The 26,618-nt window shown below is 44.4% G+C and overlaps 1 protein-coding gene across 1 annotated transcript in view; it reads right to left on the minus strand.

The window, feature by feature from the left end:
- Positions 1-26,256, minus strand: part of COLGALT2 (collagen beta(1-O)galactosyltransferase 2) — a 45,476-nt gene extending 19,220 nt beyond the window's left edge. The window contains exon 1 of the mRNA XM_086842707.1: positions 25,269-26,256. Within this exon, the coding sequence (XP_086698833.1) occupies positions 25,269-25,504 (236 nt within the window). The 5' untranslated portion in view covers positions 25,505-26,256. The remainder of the gene's footprint in view (positions 1-25,268) is intronic.
- Positions 26,257-26,618: the final 362 nt, after the last annotated feature.

Below are 26,618 nucleotides of genomic sequence, written 5' to 3' on the forward strand. Positions count from 1 at the left end.
ACTAAGGCAGTGCCTGGATTTTTGGGTGTATTTTCTGAAAGCTAGTTGGTGAGCACAGTGCCATTTTCTGTGTGGAAATCTATCAGCAATATTGTTCACCTGGCATCAGGTTCAAATCCTGTTTTTTGAGTGGATCAGCAACTCCTCTTTCAAGAGCTGGTTAAAAACATATAGGATTAATTAAAGAAAAAAGACCCCCTACAAGATTTACAACCTAAAGCCTGTGCAACATAACAAGGAATAAATGGAGGAAAAAAATTCTAATTCCTCCCACTCTTTTCAGAAAAAGTTTAATAAACAGACCAGAGCATACCTCCAAATGGACACCTCTATTCCAGTAACATGGCAGCTTTTTTCACTCAGATTTAAACCCATTTCCAACAAACAGAAGTTAATTTTCTGAAAAGTTTGAGTGAGAATGTTCATATAGGGGCTTATGTCGACAGAACTACAACCACTACTTCAGTATTTACTCTGGCTTTAACCAGAAGTCATACCATGGACACAAGCCCTCATTGTTCATGCTCAGCAAAATACCCCCTCCCAAAAAAGCTTGTGGATCGTGCACAGTGGGAAATCAAAGCAGGATGTTAAGCACCTCCTGTTTTAATTAAGTAATGTGAGTAGCAGCAGAAAACAACTCCATTCACAAACTGCTCATATTTTTAGCTTGATAATGTCTCCTTAAATTATGTTTGCAAGGGGGAGTTAATTTAGGTTTTGATGGGTGTTTTCTTTTCCTCCCCAAAAAGGGAATTAAAAATAACAATCCCCCTTTTTCACTTCTTCACACTCTGGCCTGTTCTCCCAAGCTATTTAGTTCATTTACCTCAGGCACTGGGTCAGAGGAGAAAATTTTCACCTTCACCATCTGTATAGGAAAAATACTAGACGACATAATGCATCCTGTGTGCTGCTGGCTTGTCAGAGTATGGGGTCATGCTGTGACACAAGTTGAGGCAAACTCCACACCCAGGGCTCTGCAGTAATTTTCCTACTGAATTTACCACCTTCACCCTTTGGCAAACAGGGTGGGAGGGACAGCTTTGAACAGGGGTCAGTGCTTTACTTCCAAGCAGTGCAGATCTGAGTCAGGACTGGAGGCAGCCAGCTTTCAAAAACAAAAGCTGTAAGAGGCTCCTTTCCCTTTCTGTCAGTGTTTTGAAGACTGCTGGGCTTGAGGAGGGTATTTGGTTCAATCTTCATGGCTGTGAGAGCCAAATCTGGACATCCAGATTCGAGTGGGCCCTACTCATCATTCCACTGAGAACATGCAAAGGATAACAGTGGTCAGGAGACTGCTGATGTTGGAGTTGCACTGAAAATGGTTCACAGGAAGAGGACACACTTAGGTGTCTCCACACACTGCAGAACTAACTAGTGAATGCAACCAAATTCCAGGAAGCCCCATTTCAACTGTCTCCCTTGGTTCCTCTTTGCCTGCAGCCAGGGACTCTATTCACCCATGAGGCTTGATATGGTATGTGGTCCAATACTGAGTTGCACTGAAGCAAGAGTCATAGGTTTACCATGTGCCCTAAACCCACAGGGTCTCCTCCAAAGCAAAGCCCAAAGTCAGTGGAGAGCCTGTTAGTAGATCATTCCTAACAACTGTAACAAAGAAACTGGTGACAAAAGCACCAGTACCTCCCCTTGGCCTTTTTCCTGAGAGCTGAGCAGCAATAAAACATTCAGAGAGAGGTTACAGCTCATACACAGTGATGGAGGAAGTACATTTCTGTGTGCTCTGTTAAAGAACTTGTGCTAACAGAGGTGCTCAAATGTTCTAGGAAAAAGCTCAGCCCTCGGAGCAGGACTCAGCATCTTCCTGAGCACCTTCTGAGCTGAGCCAGCAGCAACAGGTGCTCGCGGGGAACCCAGTGCTCTGGGGAGACTCCAGGGATTTCAGACCCCAGAGCACTGGAAGAATCTGCACCACTTCATCCAGCCCCAGCCACTATTAATAATTTACTCCAGCAATCTCATGTTTTCTACCACAACACTAATGACACAGGATGAGAGTTTCAGCCTCCGAATTGTTTAGATCCTGCATAAAAGCCTTTGGCTTTCAGTCTCTTGAAGCAGCACCAAGACCTCCTGGTCCAAGTGGAGCTGACTGAGCTCCTGTCACCCAGGCTGCCCTGCTCATGCTGGGTGTGAGATCAGCCCAGCCAAAAATAACTGAGAAAGCAGAGTCCAGCCACAGAGCCCTAATATGAGTCAAACATAAATTTGGATTTAGATTTCCCAAAACAAGTGGTAAATAAAGTAACAGACGAATAATTTCTCCTTGCTCTTTTTGTCTGAAAGCTGCCAGGCTTAGGAAACCAAGTCAAAATATAAACCTCCCTGAAGCAGCAGTTTCCACTGTGAGCCAGGGATGAACTACTTTGACTAGAAAACAGCTAGAAGAGACTGGAAGAGAAGGGATGGATCCTAAAGAGTAAGGAAAAAAACCCAAAACAATAAAACCAAAACACTTCTGAAGCACAGTAAGAGGGCTTTAACTTCAGCTGTGAAAATGTCTGTTTGTACCACAGATCAAGTCCCTGGAAGTATCCAAGGCGAGGCTGGATGGGGCTTGGAGCAGCCTGGTCTAGTGGAAGGTGTCCCTGCCCATGGCAGGGGGTGGAACAAGACAAGCTTTAAGGTCCCTTCCAACCCAAACCATCTGATTAGTCTATTGTAATGATTTGAAATGGAATTACTGTCAACTACTATGTGTTCTCCTGCCCAGGATCTTCTCAAAAAAAGTGATAAATCAAGCAGGGCTCCCTGTATCCTTCCAAACACTCCACCAACAGGCAGATATAGCTCTTGCTCATCCAGCAGAGATTCAAGTAGTAGATGATTTTGAGGTCTACCAGCCCTACCTCACATCTGTGAATTTGAGACTCGGTATCTCTAATCTCCCAGGTACCAATAGGATGGGGGATAACACATCATGAGACAGCTCCCAACAATGTTGTCCAGAGACTCTGAATAGATCCAAACCATCTAAATCACTTATTTTAGCACAACTATGCTCACGCACTTCATTAACAGGGCCTGAACATTCAGCCCAAGTCCAAAGAGCTGTTTAAGCATTTAAATAAGTTGCCAAAATTCAAATGTATGTATAAGACTTTTTGGCTTCACAGGGACTTGGCATTTGTTCTAGGGTTTCTTTAATTAAGGACAGACTTTTGGAAGTACCTTCTTCTGTTTTTTTATTTTAACTTGGTCCCCGAGCCACCTGGGCCCAGATGGGTGGCAAGAAGCTGCGTGGGAGCATGTAACCAGCAACATGAGCAGTGCTGTTCTCCAGGCTGGGCAGCTGTACAAGAACAGGACCTCACAGCACAGGAATGCAGCACACAGGGCTCCCCTCTAACTCTTTCCCTGTGCTCTTCAGCAGCTGTGGATAATGGATTTTGCTGGAAACAGCACTGATTTTAAATCTTCAGTGGTCTTCCAAGTCCAAGTGAATGACTCACAGATGTACGCATGTGAATACTTCTCTACACACCACGATCTCTGCTCTTTCCATGCTACCTCAAGAAATCACTCAATTTCTTGTCCCTCACTCCCCATGACTGAATCATGGAATCCCAGAATGATTTGGGTTGGAAGGGACCTTAAAGACCATCCCATTCCACATTCTGCCATGGGCAGGGACACCTTCCATGGTCCCAAGTTGCTCAAAGCCCTGTCCAGCCTTGGACACTGCCAGGGATGGGGCAGCCACAGTTTCTCTGGGAAACCTGTACCAAGGCCTTACCACCCACATTGTAAAAAACTTATTTGTTATATCTAATCTAAATCAATCCTTATGGCTCTCTTATGCCAAAAGTTAAAAAATCCCTGTGTAACAGCTTCCCTGGCATCCATGCAATGGGAATTCTCTCATAATGCAAAGGAGATTCCTGCTGCTTTCCCAATCCCAAGTCCTCTCTCTGTCTTGTTCTAGTTCTCCTCATGCTCACCCTGCTGCTAAGCTTTAAAGGAACAAAAAACCAGCTGTATCTTGTGAGTATTTCCAAGCAGTCTTGGCTTCAAGGGAACACGTCCCCTAAGAGAAGCCCAGGAAATCCCATACGTGCAGCATCAGGGTGGTGGCTGGCCTCTGAAATCAGTTGTTCAAAGGAAGAATTAATTGCAACAGCTGTGTAATTTCTGAAAGGACAGCTTAATCCCAGCAACTAACTCAGACACCAGCTGATGCAGCTGTTTGAGATTAATCCAAGTGTGTAAACCACTGGAAAGGAACACTGGGATTTAGAACTATTCTTGTCTCTGGTAACAAAAAAATGGATGGGTTTCATATTTAGGTGCTCAGCATCACTGATTTTTCCATGGTCACACTGAATATAGACCTGTTCCACATTGCCAAGGGTCCCCCAAAACAGAAACACCTGAAAAGCTCTGGTCTCTGCACCAAGCCTGCAGACAGAACAGTGCAAAGGTCCCAGAGCCAGCCCCACCCCTGGTGAGAATACTCACACCATGGACCACCAGACACCCAGCAGGGAAGGAAGAATAGACACAAATCCTTTAGTAGCTTGCCTTTTTAACTTACAAGCTTCCCCCTGCCGGAAAAAGTCAGAAACTTGCCCTACAAGTAGCAGTAAGGACCCAGTGCTTGCCTCCCTGTCCCACACCACCCAACAGGAGCTTTCACTAGTTCTACACAGACTCACAGAACCACTGAACTGTTTGAATTGGAAGGGACCTTGAACTCATCCCACCCCCTTCCATGAGCAAGGACACCTTCCACTAGCCCAGATTGCTCCAAGCCCCGTCCAGAGACAAACAGGATTAGCTAAACATAACCAAATTATGTGGGTAATGCTGGTATATTCCATTCTTCCCAACTGTGTAAGAATGTATCCTTACAGGCAAGACATTTTTAAGAACTCTTGACTTAAAATATGACTTCATTACAAATCAGTTTTCATTCTAAACATCCTACAAGACTAAAAGTAATTTCAATACACAGAAACACATTCTTGCTGGAATACTGTATAATCAAATTACTACAAACAAGTGATTTTTCATCTCTTGTCCAACGCTGGCTGAAAAAAACAATATAAGCAATTAGGGAACAAAAAAAAGAATATATTAATCCACATCATTAATTAGGAGTTCAAGCAGCAATAAGAAACGTGCCAAGCTAATTCTGGAGCAAAGAACAACTTCTTTTACCAACTGAGAATATGCTCTGTGATCTGGAAGCTGGCAGGATGTTCTGTGTGACACTGGAGCCCCTTACACAGTAACTGACCCTTTCATGTGAAAATTTTGCTGATAGGCAACAATAAAGCCATTCTTCACAAAATTCGTCAGACAGCTTTTTTTGGGGGCCATCACAAACCTAAAATAACAGAATAAGAGAACAAGAAGAGCTCAGTGAGTGCCTGCAACAGTGCTGTCTAAGATGAACCCCAAATCTACCATTTGGGGAAGAGGTCCAAAAGGATTTGGAGTAGAGAAATTTAAGAATAGGCCATAAACTGCTCTTCCAGCAAACAAAGTGGCAAAGGATACCTGGCTATCCAAAAGGATTTTTCCGCTGGAGAGAGAAAAACAGCTATGTTTAGAAGGGTAGGAGATGCTCAGTGTTAAACAGTTAATGAAGATCAACACTACTCCATATTTTCACATCAGACTCCCTAGAACTTTCAGTCTTTATCCACAGCTTGATGTAAAGGTCATTGAAACAGATCTCTTTCCCCTGTAGCACTCTTCTGAACACAGCTCACCAGCCTCCAGCTCACTAGAAGGGCTGAAGGAAGCCCTCCACTGAGTAATTTACAATTTTTGTTAAAAGTCTTTCAACAACACACCTGTGCAGACCCTGCAACAGGACTGCCACCCCAACAGGTCTGTTTGAGGTCAGCTCTGAAGTCAGGGTGGATCTCTATCCACACTCTGTGCTTCTCCAGTGGACCAGGAATTCCTTTGTTGTTGCTGCAGGCTGAATAGGACTGTCAACAGGACAAGAGCAGCAAGCCCTCCAGAGCTGTCTCCAGCACGCTGCTACCTGCCTACATACTCAGGTGCACAGAGATCCTTAAGAAAACCTCAACAGTAAAGCATTTGGTATATGCATGACGACTGCTGAAAAAATGTGGCACAAATGCTGGGAGACACCTTCCAGCTCAGCAGGGCTGGATGTGTGCATCCAGGGATATGCTCACTAAATAAGAGCTTGAAAAATGCCACCCTTGTAGGCTTTGCAGTCATTTTGCAGGGTCCACACTAGACCTGCAGAGCTGACCTGCATGCTTTTCTGTGCCCACTTCTGATCAACAAAGAATATGCTGAGTTTGAAGGGACCCTCAGTCCCTTCAAAGTCAGATCCAGTCTAACCCTGTCCCTACACAGACATCCCTATAATCCTACCCTATGCATCCCTGAGAATGTTGTCCAAATGCTCCTGGAGCTCTGGCAGTCTTAGGGCTGTGTCCACCCATTCCCTAGGGAGCCTGTCCAGTGCCCCAGCACCCTTTGGGGAAGAACTTTTCCCTGAGCTCCAGCCACTTCCTCAACTCCTGTTACTTGTCACAGAGAGTGAAGAGCTCTGTACTTGCTCTTCTCCTTCCCCTTGTGAGCTGTATAGTCAGAGAAAGCTGAGGTCCACATGTGCCCCACCGGTACATGCCCGTTCCACCAGAATAACAATCTGCCCTTGCTCACAAAGGCCTGGAAAGGGGGATTAGAGGCGGGAAGAAAGTCTGGACTCAGACAAGGTCCCAAGCTCAGGACTGCCCTAGTGCAGCAGCTTCACCCAGCAATGCATCCCAGGAGTATCCCAGCAACTCCCAGCAGGTTGGGACAGCTCCTTAGCACTCCTAATAAGCCCAGTGTGAAGCATTATATTCCGGATGCACCACCCTATGGAAAAGTCGAATTGCAGAGACAGCAACTCACATTAGAGGATATTTGGCTGAAGGACTCTTGGCCCTGCATGTAAGCTGTCCCCCAAGAGAGTGAGGGGGCCAGCCCTGGGCTCCCCCATCTGCTGGCAGCACACACACAGGGGTGTCTGCCCACACCTTCCCTGCTCCAGTGCTGGAGCTGTTCATAGAAATGAGCTTGGCCAAGCCCACACTACTAACAATCCCCTGGCTAATTTGCACTCAGAAATATGACTCTGCACTTCTCCATGAAAGGGCTCACTGTCTGAGCACAGAGAGGGCTGCAGCAGGAGCATGTACCAGATGAATGGATTGTTACAGACGCATGGAGAAATCCCAGTGCCGCCGTCAACACACACAGGGTTGTTGTCAATCCAACAGCTCTTTCTGCCGTGCTTTCACATAGGGATATGTCAAGTTTAAAGGTTTGGACCTTGAGAGAGAGCTCCAGACTTGCCCTGCACAGGCAAAAGCAATTAGAACAATTTAAGTTTTTTCCCACTGCTTATTCAGGGTAACTCTTTCCACCCCAAGGATCTGCAATGCTCCCACCAGGAATGGATGATACAGAACACACACCAACCCAGTAAGAAGGGTAATTCCATCCCTGCACCTACATCTGATTACCCTCAGAGTGTGTTGTACCAGGTATCTTAACTACCGGTGTTGCCCAGAGCTGTGGCTGCCCCACCCCTGAAAGTGTCCAAGGCCAGGCTGGACAGGGCTTGGAGCCACCTGGTGTAGTGGAAGGTGTCCTTGCGTATGGCAGGGGTTGGGACCAGATTGGCTTAAAGGTCTGTTTCAACCCAAAGCCTTGTGATTACAGAAGCAGACAAAGTCAGCAAGACTTTTTCCAAAGGAATTTCACCTCAGGGTGGCTTAAGAACAGTAGTTTTCAAACTGACATCAGCAGACGTCTGAAAACTAGTTCTAGTTTGCTTGTGAAAGGTAATAAAAAAATCTGTCATACCCAAGTCAAAGTTTGCTATGCTGCACAGGAAAAACATGTTGGGTTTACACTCAGCCAGTGGAATACCATTCCCTTTTCAGTGCTGCTGGACGGTTCAGAGCCAAAATCCTCCCCAGGATCAAGACCGCCTGCTAAAATCTCACTGTGTGATCCCCAGCACTGTCTCAGCAGGCAGCACAATGAGCTGTGTGCACCCAGAAACTCGCGGAGCTTTAGACATTAAGAATAACTTCAGTTTATTCTTACAGAGCAAGATAACAGGGCCAAGGCTGGCACAGACACATCATAAACACTCCTCCTCAGCAGGCTGTGAATCACTGGCTGCTTGCAGGAAAACTGGGCAACTTTAAGGATGATAAAATCCCAGGTGTTTATAACATGCAGTAAGTACAGACACAGAGGAATAGAGACTAGAAGTAAACTTCTAGACTGCTTCTACAGCTTCTGTATAAGCAAGTCAGTTACCTTCAGGATGAAAAACGTTAGCACAGAATCTGCTTTCAAATTACAGTCAAGCGGTACAGCAAGAAAAGTCAACCATGGGTCTGTAACAAATTCTTCACAAGGAGAAGAGCTGCCATGTTTTACATTTTGTATCTCACAAGGGACCCAGGCACTGCCCTAGATCACAGCAAGCCTGCAGGCAGGCTGACCTTCCTTCTACTGCTGGAGCACCTCCTCTTCTAAGCCTTGGGGCTGTCCCAAGGAGCAGCCAACCCCACTGCTGTACAGGGGGTTTCTAACATGAACCCCTGGACTGGTAATTCAGCACCACAAGACAAGAATCACAGAAAGAACCTTTGGAGGTCATCATGCTCCCCTTTGTCTAGCAGGGCCACCAAGACCAGGTTGCCCAAAATCAAAATTGTCTGGACGGTTTTTGAATGTTTCCAAAGATGGAGATGCCTTTCTCTAGTGACCAGTGATAGGACATGAGAAAATAGAGTGAAGCTGCACCAGGAGCTTGGTTGGACTAATAGTCCAACTCTAAGGTTGGACTATTAGAAAGGTTCACTGAGAGGGGTGTCACTGGAACTGGCTCCCTGAGGGAAGCCATGTCACCAACCTTGTCTTGAGTTCTGGGAGGTTCTCAGCAAAGGTCTTTGTCACACAGTTTTAGATAACACTGTGAGGAGCAGGGAGTGGGACTTCGTGACCCTTATGGGTCTTTTCCAACTCAAGGTATTCTGTAATTCTATTCTGTAATTGTGTTTCTGCAGGGATCAGTCAAGTCTGCAGGCAAGGGAAAGGTTATCTTCACTTTTACAGCCATACCACTGTGTCCATTAAGTCTTTTCCAATCTTAATGATTCTATGATTCAAGGCTTTGTCTAGAGCAGAGCATGAGGTGAGGCAAGGATTGATCTGTCCATGGCCAGCCTGCCCCCTCACCATGCAGCCCAGCTGTCCTGGGCATCCCAGCTAGCCTCTGAGCCAAGAACAAAGAAACAAGAACACACTGGTAGAAATCAGGAGAAATGCTGGTCCAAGAACTCCAGGTGAATGCTGGGGAGAGCACAACTCCACAGCTCAGACATGGATCCTAACCTATGAGCTCCAGGTGGCATCTCACACACAAGTCACATCACAGCCAACAAGAAATTTGCATTATGGATCCCACTAAACACTGTCACCTGCTGAGGCTTGTTCTTAAATCACTTAGGTGCATGGCTGATGGGAAGCCAGAGAATCCTAAATGGCTTGGGTTGGAAGGCACCTTAAAGCCCATCCAGTGCCACCTCCTGCCATGGGAAGAGACACAAGGGCTTGGAGCGACAGGACAGAGGGAATGGCTTCCCACTGCCATGGAGCAGGGTTACATAGGATATTGGGAAGGAATTGTTTCCTGTGAGGGTGGTGAGGCCCTGGCACAGGGCCCCAGAGAAGCTGAGGCTGCCCCATGCCTGGAAGTGTCCAAAGCCAGGTTGGACACACCATGGAGAAACCTGGGATAGTGGAAAGTGTCCCCATCCATGGCAGGGAATGGGACTGGATGAGCTTTAAGATCACTTTCTGTGATCTTACATAACATGGCACTCACCACCCAGGTTTTAGGGACTTACTCATGCCCCCTTTGTGGACCTAATTAATTCAGACTCCGTTTGTAAGCACTTCAATGCCTCCAGTAAGCTCAGGCTCTTCACCTCACTATCTTTACTGCACTGTTAAACTGAGTTTGATGTTTGAGGCCTGACCTTCTTTCTGTGTCCATCTTCTAAGCAATTTGCAGACCCTACTCTTCACCACCTGCACAAAGCATGGTCCCCCCCACCACCCAAGCATGCAGCGGTTGTGTGAGGCACCAGCCAGGGTGATGCCCAGGGTGCAGTTTGCTCCACTCACACTCCACAATGTAGCACAGCCAGAGGATAAAGCACCCGAGTTAGTCACAGACTCAGGAATGCCAGATTTTTGCCTTTTCAAGGATCATCAGAGCTTCAGAAAGCACCCATGAAAAGTAACCCAGACAGAAACACAAAACTCATTTATTTAATCTCCCATATCCTGAGATCAAGGAATCAGCAACAAAAAATCAGAACTAAAGTGTCAACACTGGAGATCCAACCAGCTCTTTCCTCTCAAGAATCAGCAACTTAATAACCGGACCAAAACATAATCCCTGCAAAACCTACAAGACACACCTACAACACAGAGTATTTAACAACATCAGACCAGACACTCCTGCTCCAGACATTCCCCTGCTCCACTGCAAATTCAAAGCACACAAACACAGCAGGTTTCATTACCCTCTTCCGGGCACAGGTTTCCCCTGGCATACAGGAATTCATGCCAAACTTTGCTTTCACCAACACAAAACTAAGACACTCATCAGTCAGTTATTTTAAAGTTAGACTTTGCTGAAGCCAGCACAGAACTTGAGACTTCATAATTTCAGCCTAATTTTCCTCAAGTAGCCAACTACCCTGGAAAACAGAGGTTCTCTGAATTGCATGGAATGGTACACTGTTTGAAAATAAATGGATTACATCATATTTGCTTGCAAATGGCTGAAAATGTTTTATACGTAATTAAGAGAGTAGAAAAACAACCACTGCAGCCAAGCAGGTAAAAATATACTCAACATTTACAGATGAAGTAGAGAGTTTTCCTGGATGTAATTTTGTCCATCCCATTTCAGATGAAGAAACAGTTGAAAAGATGACAACCTCCTGTGTTGACAGGAATCTGAGTAAGAGGGGACAGAAAACAGCAAACACCACTCTGCTAGGATGAAATAATGAATTTATCAACTAAAATCTTCTGAAGTTTTTCCAGATAGATTTTATAGTACTCTTGCTTTGAACAGCTAAGTGTACTCATCTGCAATGTACCTCTGGGAATGAGGCAATGTGAATCACAAAGGCCATGCCCAGAGGCCCTCAAAACACACACCAAGGGTCTCAACCTTGCACTGAGACAACACTATAGCTTCATTTTACAGAGAGAGAAACAAAACCAAAAAGATTAATGGATTTTCACAAGTCACAAAAAAAGGAGTGGGTGTCAGGCTGGGAATGATAAAATAACCTAACTCTCCTTCCAAAATATACACTGAAATAAACCACAGATATTCAGCTTTTGTAGAGCAGTTTACTTAGCACATTCACAGAGTACTTGTCAGACTAATTGTATATTTCTGTCCATGGCAATATCAAGAACAACTTTTCCTCTAAGTTGTTTTTTAAGAAACTCTCACAAACTCACAGACAAAATCCCTCCTCCCATACAGGTATTTTGTCTCCAACACTGGAAAAAAAATAACACTCTGAGTTTTTGGATATGGGGGTTCCTGATTTTTAGGGTTTAGAGTTTTAAAGCAGTGAAGCACTAGTACAGGAGAGAAGAAAAATTAAAAGCTAAGTATTTCTGCTTTAAATTCCAAATACTTTGGGCTAGGTAAAATTTCTGGATCCAAATCGCTTCAATTTGTGAGAGGGATACAGAAATCCACACAGTGTTTCCTATGGACACACATGTGCTGGACACGTGGCTGCTGTGGGGTCAACACACAGAACATACTACAGATGTTAGGGTCAGAACACATTCTCTCTTGGACAAGACTGACTGGAATCGAACTGATGGAAAACTGGTGCTGTGCTGATGGCTGACTTACTGCTAAAGGGAAAACAAAGAAAAACAGTGAGGTCTTAACTCTAATCTTGTAAGCTATAGGCTCTGCAGCCCTCTGTAAGTAATGCTGTACATTTCCCACCCCCAGCTAAGGAAATGGGATCATGAAAACAGAGGGACACTTGGAGGATGGGATTGCTTCCTCTGCAGTACACAACATCACAATTCTCCCTTCTGCTAGTCTGTTCTCTTTGTGTGGATTTCAGGGAGCAATCACTGGACAGGGACAAATCTCAGGGAGAGCCAAGCACTGAAGGCTGCATCAGCAAGTGTGGTGTGGAGAAGAATACAAATGCACAATTTATCTTTTTAAGGTTTAATCCTGACCACAAATGCACAGTTTGAAGATAGGTAGTATTTTCCCCCATCACTGCCTGGATGTAAATAAAGAGAGGAAATGGGCACTTAGGTCTTTCGGCAGCCAGTTCCTAGGAAATTGGGTAACTGGAAGCCCCGAAAAATGCACATATGCCTTTATTCTTCAGAGCATGGTTCCTAATCATGCTGTTTTCCAATGGGAAAGATTCCCATCTTAGCTATCTCCATTCCAAAGGATGAAGTACATGAGATAAAGTTAGTTCCAACCCCAGCACACAGGTGCAGGTGCTGGACTTGACTGTTCCCTCAGGGGACAGGGACATGTCAGGGACATGCTCTAGTCCAGGAGCCCTTGCATGCATCACAACACTTACCCAGCAGCATGCCTAGCCTGGACATTTCAGCTCCCTGGGGCTCTGAGGGAATTTCAAAGACTGGAAAACTGAATGTTTGGAATACCTCAGCACAAGGCATTGCTGTGGTAGGAATGAAAGAGTAGAGAATGTTCAGCTTCAAGGAACCCACAGTCTCTCTGCTGAGCATGCAGGAATCCAGTCTCAGGCTCTCTCTTTGCCAGGGGTAAACACCATCCTAACCCAAATGCCAGCACTTCACAGTGACTAGCAGATAATATGCCACAGCTTCTTATATACTACAAAATATGCACCCACATACAAAATAACATAGATTGTGTTTGAAGACTTTGGGGTTTACAGAGATGCGATATATCAGCAGATAAATTGAAATCTAATGGCTTACTTTATTTGCTGAATCTATTAAGTTTCTTAGGAGTTATGTTCAAAGGTGTTCAACAGATCATTTAATATGATCTACTGCACAGTTCAGGCAAAGCATTAGCTAATGGCCCCATATGGAATTCAAAGATTTAGCATCACCTGCCTGACTCAAAAAAAACCCAACAAAACAAAAAACTCACCAAAAAAACCCCAAAAAACAACCCAAACCAAAAACCCACTGAAAAAGCCCCCACTAAACCTCAACCCAAACAAAATAAAAATACCCCAAAAAACCAAAACACCAGCACCTTTTTAAAAAAAATTATTTTCATCTGAAACCATCTCAGATCCTTCTTCTGAAGCCTTTCAAATAATCCCTCAACAGCTCCATTTCAAATCCACACAATAGCAGCAACAGATGTTCAACATCAGCTTGCAAGGGAACAGTTGATATATCATAGAAGTATCAGGCCACTAGAGGGATTTCTTAAATACATTAAATAAAGATAGTTCATAGAAAAACAGAGGCTGGTTCTGTCTCCTTTGAGAAATCATTCTGCTCTTAAACTTCTGCCAGTTTATCAGTGGCTGCAGTTGGGTGGAACTCTTAAAAAAGAGTTTCATTAACCTCTTCAGATCATGTAACCCAATACAAGATCTAATGAGCTGAAATCTAGGGGTTTGGGCTCTTTATTTTGGTTTCTTCCAAGTATATTCTTAACTTCTATGCCAGCACAGAACTGGAAGAAATATACCTTTGTTGGGTCAGCAGACCTGGAAGAAATACTTCCTCCTTAGTAGGAAAGGCTGGATGTTTGGTCCTGTTATGTATCCAAACTATTAGATGTTTTCCTTAGCTTCTGGGTTATCCCAGAGGTGTCTTTGTAGTACCCAAGAAGCCACACATCTGCAGGAGCTAAAGGAACCTGGTCACCTTTGTCAGGTACCCACCTGATTACTGGTCCGATTACTGCTGGGAGATGTAACACACCATCATTTCTCCTTGGAGATCTCACTCTATTGGAGAGGTAAAAGACCTGAGAAACATTTCTCCTCAGCAGATCTCTGTGGGACGCTGACTTTATTCTGGCTGTCATCTGTGATTCTGATCCACAAGCTCCACAAGCAACAAGAAGTTCTCCACCTTGCAATAGCGCAACAGAGCAAACCTGAAGGTGAGTGAAGCTTTCCACAGGTAGACTCAACCAACATCACTGCACAATGAATTGGTGAGTGTAGAAAAAACTCCTGCTTAAACCCAGCCTAGCCCTGAACACATATTCCTGCCCCTCTTAAATCTGCACCACATATACAAAGACAGGCTCATCCAAAAAGCCAGATGGGAAGTTTGTAGGCAAGGCTGCTGGAAAGCACCACTGACAGCAGCTCAATTTTTGCTCTGTGAAACAGAGCTTCCTTCAAGGCTCAGGTATTAGGCAAAAAATCCTGGCAGCAGCCTTCATTTCTATGAAGTCAGTGCAAAGTTCTGCCAGTAGGCCATGAGCTCACTAGTCTGAAATAACATCTCATTGACAAGAGATTTTGTGGAAGCAATAATTTGTTTGTGTGAAAAATAAAGGGAGAAGGGGGAGTGAGTGTACATTAGGAGTGATAAAACATGTACCACAAACACTTAACTCAGTAACTAAATTTCTGTTTAAAATTACGTATGATAATTTCCATTTAAATCCTGCTTCAAGTAAAAAAAATTGTATTAAAAAGAAATCATAAATCAAGAAACAGTATTCAGCACCAGTGACATTTTCACATTCTAGTCACACATACTGAACTTATTTCAGACTGGTGTTTTGAAAAACTAGTGCAACCATAGTCTCTGACAGCCAGAGCCAGAGGAAGAAAATATTTGAGGAGGCAAAAGACCCAAAAGCAATTATTATTCTCGACCAACCAATTTAGAAGAGTCTGGGTAGGCTCCTCCAAAACCCTGGAGCCCATCTCAAAGACAAATAAATGGAAAACCCATCCAGGGCTCTGTACTGAAGGAGCACATGTTATCTGGAGCAAACAGGGGCAGCATCCAGAGACTGATTTATGTGAGTGAGTCAAATAATGCTAAGGGAGTAAGACTGGGAAAAAGGAGCACAGTACTGGGCTACTGCTCTGTTGTTCCAAGAACTGGTTGTGCTAAACCAGATACAAACAGCACAGAGCAGTTTGTCCAGCACATGCAGTGCTTGGTCCCTACCAGTAGCTGGCTCTTTTGAACCTCCAGGGCCTGAATAATCTGCTTGTATCTCAGTCTACAACAGCTTGGAACTCCCAACTCCAACCCTCACCTAAGATGTCCTGTGTAGCAAAAAGGAACAGAAAGGATTCACCTCTACCAACATCCCACCCCCATCTGAAAATGCTGAAGGAGTTGCAGCCAAGCCAAACTAGAAGCTATTGAGTTCCAGTCACTAAAAGTACAGAACTCTAGCTGAAGTACTTAGAGAAACCCTCTGCACATGCTAAGAGAGAAAAAATGCCATCCAGCCAAGTCAACACCAATCTGCTTTCCAACTCTGCCAGCATGCAGACTCCACCAGAAAATTCACATATCCAAATCTTACTCCTCACCACAACCCTCTAAGGAATCCCAGTTCAATCCAGGGACATCACAAGGTCCTATCAGACACTCCACTATCATCAGCCCTTTTCTTCATCAGTAGCATCTGCAGAAGAAACTGGAGTTCTCAAACTCTTCCTGCTCCCAAGACCTAATTTCATTTTAATCCCTTGGGCAGCAAGGGATCATCTCCATAACACAGGAGATTATCTGACCTTGCTCCCTACTGACACCACTACTCCTCCTGACTTTTTAAGCCTGTACAGCCCATCAGTAAAACAGATCCTTGAATATTTAGATTTCCAAACTTGAAAGCTATTCCAGAGATATTTCCCACTGGTAATTCTAGCCATTTGTACCCAAGAATTCAGGAGAAAAAAAAATGCAGGCCAGTAGTTCCTGAAGACACTAAGACTCCTTTTAATCCTTCAGCTTACAGAAAAGAGAAATAGCTTGCCCTTTACTGTTTTTGTAAAATTAAAACATAAATCTTTACGCTAATCATGCAGTTCTTATGATGACGTATCTTTCAATGTCTTTTTTAATTAGGATTTTTGTTAGCCTAGTGTAGTGACGTTTGCATGTAACTGCTGTGATTTTCACTGAATTGTAAATATTTTTGTCATTGTCTTTATGAGTTATGGTGTTAATTACAAGTTCTGGTTAAACTACAGGAATGTACATGTTGTTTTCATTTGAGAAGAATTTGTGGGAGTAAAAACACACCCTCAATGGACCATAAGGGGGACTCCCAGCATTAGGGTGCAGTGACCAAGGACACACTCTGGAACAACCCAAGGAAAAGGCAAAACAGCTCCCTGGAGCAGTTTAGCCAAGGACAGAGCTCAGCACCTGTTCTGCACCCACAGCACACACCAAACCACATTTTGATCTCACTTACATACTTCGTTTTTCTGGTTCTCTTTTAGATGCGAACAGGATGTAACATTCCTGCTTCCTCATGTGAACTGAGGAGTGCTGATGATTGACATAGAGAGGAGAGTCTTGCTGCAAAGCTTTACAGGTCATGTAAAGCTCTTTGCCTCCTAGACATAAATTGTAGAAACAGAAGACATCTCTCACAGCTTTTCCTATCCAAAATCACACTTCCTAGTTAACATCTTTTTAGAACTTGCCTGAAGCAGGCTTTTGGTTACCTAATGTCCAGCTACAGGAACTTCCTTAAGTTCACTTGGCTGAAGTCTGGTAGGGACTAATTCACATATCTGAGCTAAAATACAGAGCAAAAAATCAACCAACCAACCGAAAAAAACAAAACAACAAAGGGTTTGCATTTGTCAGAGTTTTAACATTTATCTTCCTCGTCATAATTAGCAGGAATGCTGGAAAACCAACTTTTCCTCCAATCCTGAAATGGTCTGGGTGAGAAGGACACTTTAAATGTCACCCAGTCCAACCTCCTGCAATGAAGAGATACATCTTCAACCAGACCTCCAGGTTGCTCAGAGCCCCATCCAACCTGACCTTGAATTTTCTCAAGTAGCTTGTAAGGACAAGAATGATTGAAAGAACTGAGGAAATAACTCAAACAACCTTAAATTCTCATTCTACCCTCAAAGGTACAACGCAGCATCCATTTTAAGAACAGCTGCTGAGCCAGCAGCAAAACCAAGGTTCTGACCTGCTAATTGAAGAGGTAAACACCTGCTATCAGCTTCAGGATACAAACTAACCCTTCACAGGTAATACAACCTCACTGTTGCTACTGGGCAAAATTCAAACCAGGCTGCAGCCATACATAACCTTCCCTCTGCAGAGACATCAAAGCAGCAAAACTAAGCAAACGATCCTTTTAGCGTCAAGGGAAGCCTGTACTCTGTGAGGAAAGGAGAAAAAAACATAACTATAAATCATGTTTTTCTTCCTCACAGGAAAAAAATCTTTAAAAAACCGAAACAAAACACCAAACCAACAAACAATTCCCTTTTGGAGCTGAAGCCTTACAAAACTGATGTGAAAAAGCTTAAATGAGCCCTACCACGGCACTGTAGTCTACATGGACTCCCACTATCTTCTGCTTCAGCATGATCCTCATGAGCCTCAAAATCCTGATCAAGATCTGCTTAATTTAGAACAAGTATGTAATTCATATCAATCCATCCAGACAGAATTAAATGTAAATAGCTGGAAATCTATTAATTCCATGTATTACAACCACTCAGGCACCATGGATGATACAAAGATCTCATCAACATCTATGTTTTAATAAATCCCTGGAAAAAGAGCAAGGGCAGACTTTGGTGAAGGCATATTTCCATCCCAAAACCACATTATCAGCTTTCATGCTGTTTTACCTGATTCTATACAGTTAGTTACATGTTAGTAAGGGGAAAAAACATACTGACAACTTAAATGGTCAGAATGAATGCAGCCTTCACTCCTGAGTAAGATTTCACTTCCCAAAATGTCTAACAGCAACCTTAAATAAGCAACCACTTCTCCCAAAGAAATATAAGAAATTCTGCTTTACAGACCATTAACATAATTTCAGTCCTCTGCAGTGAATTCAGTCTAGTACAAAATGTAGCCTTTTTTCAGCAGTGCCACATCATGTCAAGACAAGGAACAATGTATTATGTTGCAAACCTAAAGCATAAAATTTTAATGACTGAACTCCATTCAAAAGTATATACCAGATCCATAGTCAGAAGGAAAAAGTTTAAAACCAACATGTTGTTATTAGGCTTCCTGTCAACTTTTCCAGAAAGAAAATTTGAGTCATTTTACAGTAACAAAAGTTCTCTGGTCCAAGGACAAAAGATAGAGATATATAGACAGAACAGAATAGATAGATTCTATAGATAGAATGTGCCTGCACACACAACCAAAACTAATAATTTCATGCCTAAAAATTGGATTCAGGCACTGTATGAGGCAAATTGTACACAAAAAAAAGGAAATTGTGGGGTTTTTTTTAACTGATGAGCTTATTAGCAGTGCCACATGCCAGTATGAAAGAGCTGGGCATTTTACAGAAGAGGGCAAAAAATCCACTTCATAGAGACCATCAATTTTTTTTTTTTATTCCTATCTTTCTTTGCCTTGAAATTTTGGTGCATATGGGTCCCATTTAGCTGTAATCCACCCCTGGCCATAAACACCATCAACGTGCATGATGCTTGACCAGAATAAAGGAAATGAGATGCACAGAAATAGACTGCAATAATATGAAGTCTGAGACATCATCCCACAGGAAGGAAATTCCAGGCTCTAACAGACAGCACCCCACATCACCTTGGTCCTCTCTTGACCCTGAAGCTCAGATGAGCCTTCTGGGATGAGAGATGGCAGCAGTGCTGGGTAATGTTCTGCACACCATGTGCATCACAGATCTGTTTTTAGAGAATTTTGACCCAGTGCATGAAGACGTTCAGTCCCAGGGGACTCAGATAAATAATTGCAGGTATGTGACAATTTATGTAAGAGACCAAAAAAGCCCTTCAATCTCTGGCTCAGGACAAATCCACTGGTCTCCTCAGGAAGGGCCCTGCCAAACCTCCCAGAGAATGACCCCTCTCTAGCTGCAATCAGACACCTGGGTCTCTTCCTCAGGAATCTGATAGGCAGTGACCAGGCAGCTTTCTGAAGAGATTACATGTTCCATTTAAGAGAAAATGTGAAAGAAAAAGGAGAAAAAGTAGTTGGAACAACAACCTTTATCCCACAGGTCTGCCACCCTCAGCCCACGTGAATTCCCAAGGCAGTCTTTGACCGTGACAGACTGCCCAGGGATTGTGGAGTCTCCATCCCTGGAGACATTAAAAACTTCAACTAAAACAGTACTAGGCAGCCTTCACCAGAGCTGGCTTTGAGCAGGGACCAGCCAGCCTTTGGAGGTGCATTCCAGCACCAACCATCCGAGGAGATCCATGCATTAGTTCACCTGGAAAAGCACTGGGGAAGGGGAGATGGCTTTCTCCCTGTAATATGAAAACGATAGCAAGAATTTGACAGGCTTCCCCTGGATCAGACCTAACTGATCCCTACTCCCAGATCTGCCAGAAATAAGGAGCTGAAATAGCTGGTGTGCCAAGTACAAGTGAAATAGACCATTTTTTTTAGGGGCCAATTAACAGGAGCACTTAACAGCCAATTTTGGTTGCAGCTGGTCCTTAGATCCACAGTCTCCCACATTCCCCACAGCTGAAGGTGGTTCAAAAGACAGGCCAGTGCACAACCTGGGCAGCGTGGACTGGATGAGGAATCCCAGCCCTGCAGGAAAGACAAGTAAGGGATGAAGTGGGATCCTGCCCTGGACAGAAATTAACCAGATGACTCCTTGAGGTCTTTTCATCTCTACTTTGTACGTATGAAAAAAGACAAAAATATCTTGAAAACTGTATCTTCCTAATCTTTTAAAATATCCAAAGGCCTATCATAAACAACAGCCTCTGCTACTGAACTCTGTCCTGCTGTTTCTTTTGGACAACAGATCATTTTATTGGATTCCAGTCTCTAAACCCACAAGCTGCACTACAAGGCACCAGGCAGCCTATGACACAAGGGACAGATATGCAGATAACAGGGTACACCGCTGTCTCAAAAGGTGGGTGCTAAAAGACTGCAGCCACAATAAATCGTTGCATTTTCAGAGATACAGACCATGCAGGATTCAGATATAAAAAATAATTAAACACACACAGTGCTCACTATGCTTACTATACAGAACTCCTACACATTTCAAGACATCAGTTTTATGGTATTATCCCTGTACCTCTGGAGGGCTATTTATTCATTTTATGGTTATAAATTATATTTTCTTTTTGCTTATAAATACCAAATTATATTTGCTTTTTTCTTTTATCCCAATAGTCACACTGCTGTCTAGTGGATCCTAATATAAAGTGTGGGACAAGATGCTCTTTAATGTTATCACAAAAGCATCAGAATCTGGCAATTTGTGACAACAACAGGGAAAAATAAAGAAACTCCTGCTACCCTGCATATTGCCATCACACAGCTCACACCTCTTTTATGGCTTCTCTGCAGAATTGCAGTTTTTAGCTGAAGAATGGTTTGTGTCTTGCCATGCAGATCTCAGCAATGCACAGCAGTAATTTTTTACTTCCCTTCAAATGTTTCTACTGAATAATTTCATTATGTCATTTGCTCCAGTTTGCCAAGACTGAGATGAGGGAGAGAAACACAAAGAACAAAAATAAAAATAAGTGGTTATGGATATTGGGATGGAAACAGTCCTTTAGCCTCCCCTGGTTTTCCATTTTTATGTAATTTTACTGCACCTTGGTGCAAAAATTACCTTAGCAAGAAAGTATTCATAACTGACATTTCTTGATTCTTTTATTCCTAGTCTTGATAAATTCAAGAATCTAGTGTAGGTTACTTTACCCTTCTACCCCAATCTCCCCAGCTATAAATTGGAAGTATTTACTCCTTTCTTTTGATGCAGTCATCTAAATGCAAGTTCTCTGGCAGAAAGATTCTCTACAACATCTTGCACAACAGGAATGTGACATTAATTGCAATTCCAAAGCTGTGCAAATCTCCTATCACTCTTGACCCTTCTTAGTCTATGACTATTATTAAAACTACATAATAAATAAATTTAAAGTATCTACAAATACAAACAGGAAACTAAATCCCACTGAAAGTTAAAGGATGAGCCAAGCGAAAAGTCAGTTAATTTCTAAAACCTATGTTTAATATTGCCACACGGAAGTCACAGCACAGGTGAACACATCTGAAATGGATGCAAAGCACCAGCGGACAGAAGCAGGAGATGCAGAGCCAGCAGACTGGAATGCCAGCATTCCTAAGTGATTAATAGTGACCATGAAGATTAAAGTGACCTCATTGCTCAAATGGAGACAAGCACAAAAAACACAGGGTGTTGGAAAGCCAACACTTCCCTGTGAGTAGTAACAACCATTAAAGTTTTAACTGATGCCTGCGTCTCACTGAAGTTTGCTCTCTATGTGGCATTTTTTTACATTTGAAAAGTAAACCGTTAAAGAATAAGAAAATGCTCAGATATCATCAACTAGTTCCAGTCTAATAATATAAAATTATTAAATACAATTATACTGATCTCATCAGCTTATATTTTGAGCTTCAACCAGTTCTTTTAAATTGAAATCATTCCTTCACTGAAGCTGCTACAGTACATCCCTTCATCTCTCAGCTGGGATTTATTCCACCTTTCCACCTGTCTCACTATTGTTGACATTATCATTTCTGGAATATAAGCATACTCTGATCCCAAAAGCAGGCACGGATTTTCAAGCACAAAAGGAGCTAATTACTGCTCCCAAGTACCAACTCATTTATGCAGGCATTCCATCCCCAGGTTACTAAGAGAGGAGAGAACAGATAACCCACTAGGATGAAGCAAAAGATGAAATTACAGGCAACTTTTTTTGCTATACCATCACTTAATATGAGACTAAGGAAGGTGTAAGGCAACATGATCTGAATGTACTGAACATGTACTGAATACATACACTTTTAGACTATCTACTGCAGCCAAGATGAACCTGCCTGACAAGCAGACACACCATACCTGTAGCTGACCAATTTCAAATAAACAATCAGCATTGATAGAGCTCAAAATAAAACCCCACAACCTCAGCCCACTAAAAGAGAGGGTTGGGGCACGTTGACTAACTTCTGGGTCAATTTAGTCCAAGATAAAGATCTCATTCCCTCCCTTCACAGTTCTCCAAGCCCAGCACAAACAATGCTGTATGCTTTCCCAGCAAGTTTCCCAGATGGGCTAGGAGCACAGGGAGCCCTGGGAGAAGCTCAGCCACACAAGCAGCACATCAGAAGAACCCTCTGAGGCTATGAAAAAGCGGGACTTGGGTCCAACAGCCAGGTTTTTTCTTTAGACTCTCACCTGTTACAGGCCCAAGCCCATTACCCACAGCACTGGGTATTTGAGTGCTTGGAGGGGATGGCTGTGACCCTTCCTCCTCCACAAGAAGGGACAGCTGTTCCCTTCAGCATTGCACCTCTATGGTGACATGAGACCCACTTCAGGTTCTGTGGCTAAAGTGGGCAGACTGCCATTCCCACTGGGATGGCTGGGTCCAAAGGCTCCCAGACTGCCTATGGCCAAGTCTGCCCCTGGAGGCTCAGCAGGACCAGGACAGAAACCTGAGCTGACCCAAAGAAACTCCCACTGTGAAGTCATCAACACAATCTGAGTAATCCAGAATGACCTGGCCTGCTGTCCCAGGCAAGAACAGCTGGGGTTAACACAGGCCAGGGACCAGCCCAGGAGGCAGCTCAGATGCAACTTCCTGCTTCTTGGGAAGGGAAGTAAGAAGGGAAGGAAGGGTTTAAACTGCAAGGCCATAGTTCCTCCATGCCAGCTGGCCCCACACCAAATGGCCTGCTCAGCTCATTAGTAGCCAGCAAGTCCTTCCAAAGCTGCTCACAACCACTTTCAGAATTAAGTCATAATTAAGATCAAAGGTAAGAAGGGAACACAAGGCTGCCCAGCACACATCTTTTGCTCAGTATCAGGATAACAAAGCTTGAGATTAATTGATACAGACTACACAGAGGAAATTCAGTGCCTGCTTCAAACTCATTATCTCTTAACCCATCTTTACTGTCACTCATAAAGCTTCCACCGTATAAATTGGTCAGAGGAATCCACTGTTCAATTTCAGCCCTCTAGCTATGCAGAGAGAGCACATGGGAGCCTGAGAGATGATATGTTTTTAGTTTTCATTCTCAAGATCTACAGTTGGGCATTTTAAAATGCTGACTTACTCAAGAAAATGCTTAAGTAGAATATAAGTGGCAATGGAAGAATGCAAGCCCGTGACAAACACCACTCATCCGCCCTCCTCCCCAGGCTATCCCAGTAACACAGGGATACAGGTAAATCTTGGAATTCATCTGTTGAAAGGACTCTGTCTGAAATACAAGATGCTTCCAGAAACTGACTGAATGGTTTCATTTGTTCTCAAGAGACTTTATAGATATCGTAAGTGAGCTTGCTCTGAGTGGGTACTTTGTGTCCCAAACATTTCCAGCTCTGGAAAAGCTCGAGTCTTATTAAGGAACGTCTCCAAGGGATTACTACCACCCCACAGGTACCTCTCACTCTCTGTGGCAACTCAGTGCATCCTCAGAACTTCTTTTTCAGTAGCTGTGACTAATTTAGTCATTCTCATTTAATAAATCTTGACATTTTCATCAGCAGATTTTCCAGCTTAGCCATGCCTTGTGTCTGTGTACAATCCTCTTAAATAGGAAGTTATTTCTTATAAGAACCTTTGCATATTTTAAATTATGTTAAACTAAGTGCCCACAAATACTTCCACACAATATTGCAGAAACCTTAAGTCTACTGAGGATAATGCAAGTAATGCACAGTTGTACAACAGGAAAAGTTGTAGAGCCAACCAATCATCTGCAGGACTTAAAAGAAAACGAAACAAACCCAAAACTTTGCACTTGGTACAGTGAGAGGCAATTCAGGATGCACTCTGCTTTGGTGATCAGGACTGTATTTACAACTCCCACAAGTCTTTAAAAACACCGAGCTCAGCTGAATCACAGGCCATATGGGGTCTGATAATAGCTGTTTTTATCCACATCTGCTATGAGGAAATCTCAACTGGCAAAATTCCTACTGATACAAATGAATGAGGAGTCACAGATATACACAGAGAGGAATGTGAAATTACCTACTGCTACACACTAGCTTATGATTCCACACTTGTGTGGCACCCTGAATTTGGCCTGAGAGCACAACTAGCATTGTACACCTGCAACACGAAAAGAAAGGGGAAAAAAAATCAACCAAAAAAAAAAGATGATCCATGCACTGATATTCTGCAGAGCCCTGTACCTGGAGACAAATTACAGCCATGTTACTGAAGCACGCACATAAAGATTTGTTCAATGACACTTCAATGATGTGACTGGGAGGAAGGTCCCCTCATCCCTTCAAAGTAAAACAAAACTTATATTAACTTTTTAAGTTAAAAGGAGTCTCACCACGGACTTTAGCGAACTTTCGATCAAACTCTACAGAGAAAAAAAGTAAATCTTTTTGGAGTTCTTCCAAGGAATCCTGTTCCTTCCAACACTTATGTCAGGTCGAAAGACTTTTTTTTTTCCTTTGTCCCCCTGCAAAGGCAGATTGACTAGTTCCCAAACTGCTTTAATTCCTCCATCCCGACCCCTGTTTGACCCCCGCAGCTGCCCCCATGCTGAGATTTCTGAATACATCTTTTAATCCATCTTCCAGCCTGGCAACAATGCTCCTTTCAATGCCCACCAGAACCTACCCAGCCCGCCCGCTCCCCAGCCCTGGAACATCCCGACCAGCTCCCACAAAGCCCGGGATTTACCAGCTGGGAGCCGGCCCCAGGCTCCCAGCCGGAGTTCTCCGTGCCTGTGGATTTGGACACATGCTCCGGCGGTGAATGTTCCCAGGCTCCGGGCCAGCTTTGCTGGGATAACTCATCACCCTGCCATCCCAGCAGACCCCGGAACGGACGGCGAGCTTTCCCCGGCCACCACAGCACAGCCCCGGCTCCTGGGGAGGGCGCAGCCCCTGCCCCTCCGCGCTACGTGGGCGGAGTGCCCCAGTCCCGGCTGCCTGCAGAGCCCCCTCTCCCCGCACCGCCCCCGGCCCCTACCAGAGCGCGATGCGCTTCTTGGGGTAGCTGAGCCTCTCGATGCAGCCCAGGACGTACGGCAGCGTGTGCGCGGCGTTGCGGGCGAGGATAGCGAGCAGCACGGTGGGCTGCAGCAGCCTCGACTCGGGCAGCGCGGGCGGCTCGGGCCCCGGCGGCTCGGGCGGCTCAGGAGCGGCTCCGCAGCCGCGCAGCAGCAGCGGCAGCAGCAGCGGCAGCAGCGACGCGCTCGCAGCCATGATGGGCGAGGGGCAGCCGCGGAGCCGCCGGCAGTCCAGGCTCCAGCCCGTGGAACGCGGGAGGAGGAGGGGCAGGGAGGGAGGAGGAGGGAGGAGACGAAGGAGGAGCTGAGCACCGCCACTGCCCTCCCTCCGAGCGCCGCTCAATGCCCCTGGGACCGCCCCGACCCCGCGCTGCCGTCGCCACTGCAGGTGCGAATTTGGGGCGATTCCCGCCGTCCCGGGAGGCTGCGGTTAGCGTAGCTGCTCGGCACCCAGGGTGAAAGCTGCGAACCCCACGTTTCTCCCCTCGAGTTTTGGGCTTTAGAGAGGCTTTTGGAGTATTGATGCTAACTCTGAGACGCTCGTTTGCTCAATGCTTACGCGAAGATCGGAATTAAAGTAACTTTGAGGTTTTATATCAGAAAGTTTTTCACAAACATCCGTGGAATATCTGTACGAAGCAGCTGTACACCCCACACGCATCCCACGTTGCAGGAGGGATGTACTGTTCCAGCTGGAACACAGCTGAAAGATTAATAGTGTTAGAGTCATAGAAAGGCTTGGGTTGGAAGGGCCCTTAAGGATAATCTCATTCCAACCCCCTGCCATGGGCAGGGGTACCTTCTACTATCTCGGGTTGCTCCAAGCCCCATCTAAGTGTGAGAAACAACTCTCACTTTTTAAAGGTTTATTAAACCGTAACAATACAAAAGACTGAATAAAGAGAAAAAGCAGCGCTAGAAGTCTCCGTGACCAACAGCCACATGCTCATCTACAAAATGAATGCTCTGCCTTTTATACCCCTAGCCCCTCACAGAGTCTTGTCAACTCCTCCTTTGCCGTCCATTGGTGGAGATGATGTTCTTACATCTTGATTGGAGGTCAGGTGCCATTATGTCACACCTCCTAGTAACAAGCCGGCCCTCCCCAAATGTCCTGACTACCAAGGACATGTTGTGAAAACAGTACAAGGGGGAGGGGGAAGAGGGCTATGGGACAACATATTACAGTAACAAAACTGTACATCTACAATACTTCTTTTAACATACACATAATATTCATCCCTTAAATGTGCGAGCCAACTATCTCACTATTCATCCGTAACACAATCTGGCCTTGGACACTCAGGGAT

The sequence above is a fragment of the Cyanistes caeruleus genome, chromosome 9 (genome assembly GCF_971803275.1).
Source record: "Cyanistes caeruleus chromosome 9, bCyaCae1.hap1.1, whole genome shotgun sequence".
Lineage (NCBI taxonomy): Eukaryota > Metazoa > Chordata > Aves > Passeriformes > Paridae > Cyanistes > Cyanistes caeruleus.